At 30.5% G+C, this 2447-nt stretch overlaps 1 protein-coding gene across 1 annotated transcript; it reads right to left on the bottom strand.

Moving 5' to 3' along the window:
* Window positions 1–294: 294 nt before the first annotated feature.
* LOC116350265 lies at window positions 295–2165 on the bottom strand. The gene is made up of 2 exons (XM_031782012.1): window positions 1864–2165; window positions 295–1765 (listed from the first exon to the last, which is right to left on the bottom strand). Exons 1-2 carry the CDS (start codon window positions 1903–1905, stop codon window positions 401–403), a joined length of 1407 nt encoding a protein of 468 aa, XP_031637872.1. The 5' UTR covers window positions 1906–2165; the 3' UTR covers window positions 295–400.
* Window positions 2166–2447: the final 282 nt, after the last annotated feature.

Raw genomic sequence — 2447 nt, 5'->3', positions numbered from 1 at the left:
AGGTTTTTTTAAGTAAAAATTCAGGCAAACGCTTTAATTTTTAATTATCATATATGAAAGATGATTAAGTCGGATATTTTGGGTGGTTCAATTTATTGAAGTATTGGTGCGTTATAAAACTTAGATGACTCAGATGGAAACAGTTTAATTAGAGGCATTCCAAATCTTCGCAATCCTCGCAATTTCTCACTTCATTGTGTTTAAGATCGAGTGAATACAATAAGTATCATGGACGTCCATGAAGGGATATTTTTTGAAAAAATAACTACAGTATAATATTATCAATAATTTTTTTGATTAGCTCTTTTATTAAGAGGAAATGTTTTATTTATCAATTTCAATTTAAACTCACATCGTTTTTTCAAATAATTTTTTTGAACTCGAAAAAAACCATTATTGGTTATGAATTTAGATCACGTTTAAATATCAAGTAATAATGTCTGGATGTTCCCCTTCGTCCACTCCCATAAGATAATTTCCATGTTGGTTTGTAAATTTCTTTCAAATGACTATTTATCTCATTCATTGTATCTTCATAACGAAAATATTCCGAAAAATTGAAATTATACAACTTCAATGTCTTTAAATTTGATGTGGTTTTATCAAAGTTTTCGAAAAAGTCTTTCAAAGATGACAGTTTACTATTTCCAAAGTCAATTGTAGCGAATTCTTTAACGTGAATCATTGATTTAATACAACTCATTGAACTTTTTCCAGTTAATCCATCCACATATACAGTTTCCAATTTGTGGAAACGATTGACAAAATTAGTAATTCGATGATCAATATTCCATCCGACCAACTTGAGATTTTCCAGGTTAGGCATATCAAATGAAATATTTCTATATAAACTTGCCATTACTCCAAAGACACTAAAGCTAGTTACTGATGTAAAATTATACACCTTATTAGTTGTTGGAACGAAAAAATCATTTCCAACATATTTAACAATCAGTGTTTTTAGATCTTTTAAATTTTCGCCAATCGATCGAACAGTTCTTATTGTGTTGGAATTCCAAAGCGTGAGCTTAGTTATTTGTTTATTATTTGCAATAATATTTACTAGTAGATCTTCACCAATTGACTCAGTATTAAGTGATAACTCCTTCAGGTGCCGCACATTTGCCAAGCAGTTTATGTCGTCTACGTCACCATGCAATTTGAAAATTTCAATACTGGGAAGTATTGAATTCACATCGAATGATTTTCTACTGATTCGACCGGTATATTTGAACTTTTTCACTTTTGGAAAATGAATTTCTCCATTTTCATTCGAAATTTCTTGCCAAATTCGTTCATTTTGTGACTCTGACCAAACCTGAGGCGTGTAAATTTCAAGCTCAGTCAATTGGTTTGCATATTTTTTGATGATATTTTCGTTGATATCACGACGCATATCATCATCCATATAATAGTAATATATATGAATTCTCCTGACATGTTCACCAAAATGATGAAAAAGTCTCATCAGTTTGCCATAATCCTGAATTTTAAGAAAATGTTCGTCTTTTTGATCAAACTCAATGATTTCTTCGTGTTTCTCGTGTGGATATGGCTTGATAATTATTATGTTATCTTCAAATATTCTATTGATTGCTCCACGGGATCTTATTTTTATTTGTGCTGCTTTCTTCGCTGCTTCAAAACCAGCTTTGTAGAGAATATCTTCCAGTATATGATTTGGCAGTTCTGATTGGTTTGCACTGGCCTCGATGATTGGATGTTTTGCGGTTCCAATCAAATTCCCTCCTTCACATTCGATTATCTAATTTAATGCAGAGAGACGTTTTGTGTTTGAATGGAAAAATAGAAAAAAAATAAATTCTTGAAGATATTGAGAAAAAAACTTCGAACGATACTTACAAAAGGCATTAAGGCCAAAGCCAAACCACAAAAAAAAATCATTTTTCAACTTTTGTAGAAAAAAGTCTTTCAATAGATAAAATAGCTTAAAAGTGATAACTTTACAGATCTGCTTATTGACTTTTATACTCTTAACGTGTAATGCATCTGAAATATACATTAGACTAGTTGATAATCGAATTTCTATTCAAATATGTTCGCGAATTAATACTCAGTGAATAAAAAAAGGTTAATTAAACGCGAAACATTTGAAATGAAATAGGACAATATACAGTGTATATGAAAGATGATTGAGTTTGATATTTTGAGTGGTTCAGTTTATTGAAGTATTGCTGCGTTATAACTGTATATATATTGTTCGCAGATGAAAACAGTTGAATTAGAGGCATTCCAAATCGTTTCTGCCTCGCAATTGTTCAGTATTGACGTGCAAAACATTTGAAAAGAAATGGGACGATTTACGACACATGTAAATGACGATGTTTGCTTAAAACCTTTATGTTACCGCGTGTCGTTAAATGTTCTAAAAAATAAAACACTATTTATCATCTGAATAATCAACTTTATTGTATTCAAATTTGATG

This window comes from Contarinia nasturtii, unplaced genomic scaffold (assembly GCF_009176525.2).
Source record: "Contarinia nasturtii isolate CC-2019 unplaced genomic scaffold, AAFC_CNas_1.1 Cnas_scaffold_4005, whole genome shotgun sequence".
NCBI lineage: Eukaryota > Metazoa > Arthropoda > Insecta > Diptera > Cecidomyiidae > Contarinia > Contarinia nasturtii.
Note: the sequence above shows the minus strand (reverse complement) of the source record. Positions and strands in the feature narration are given on the sequence as shown.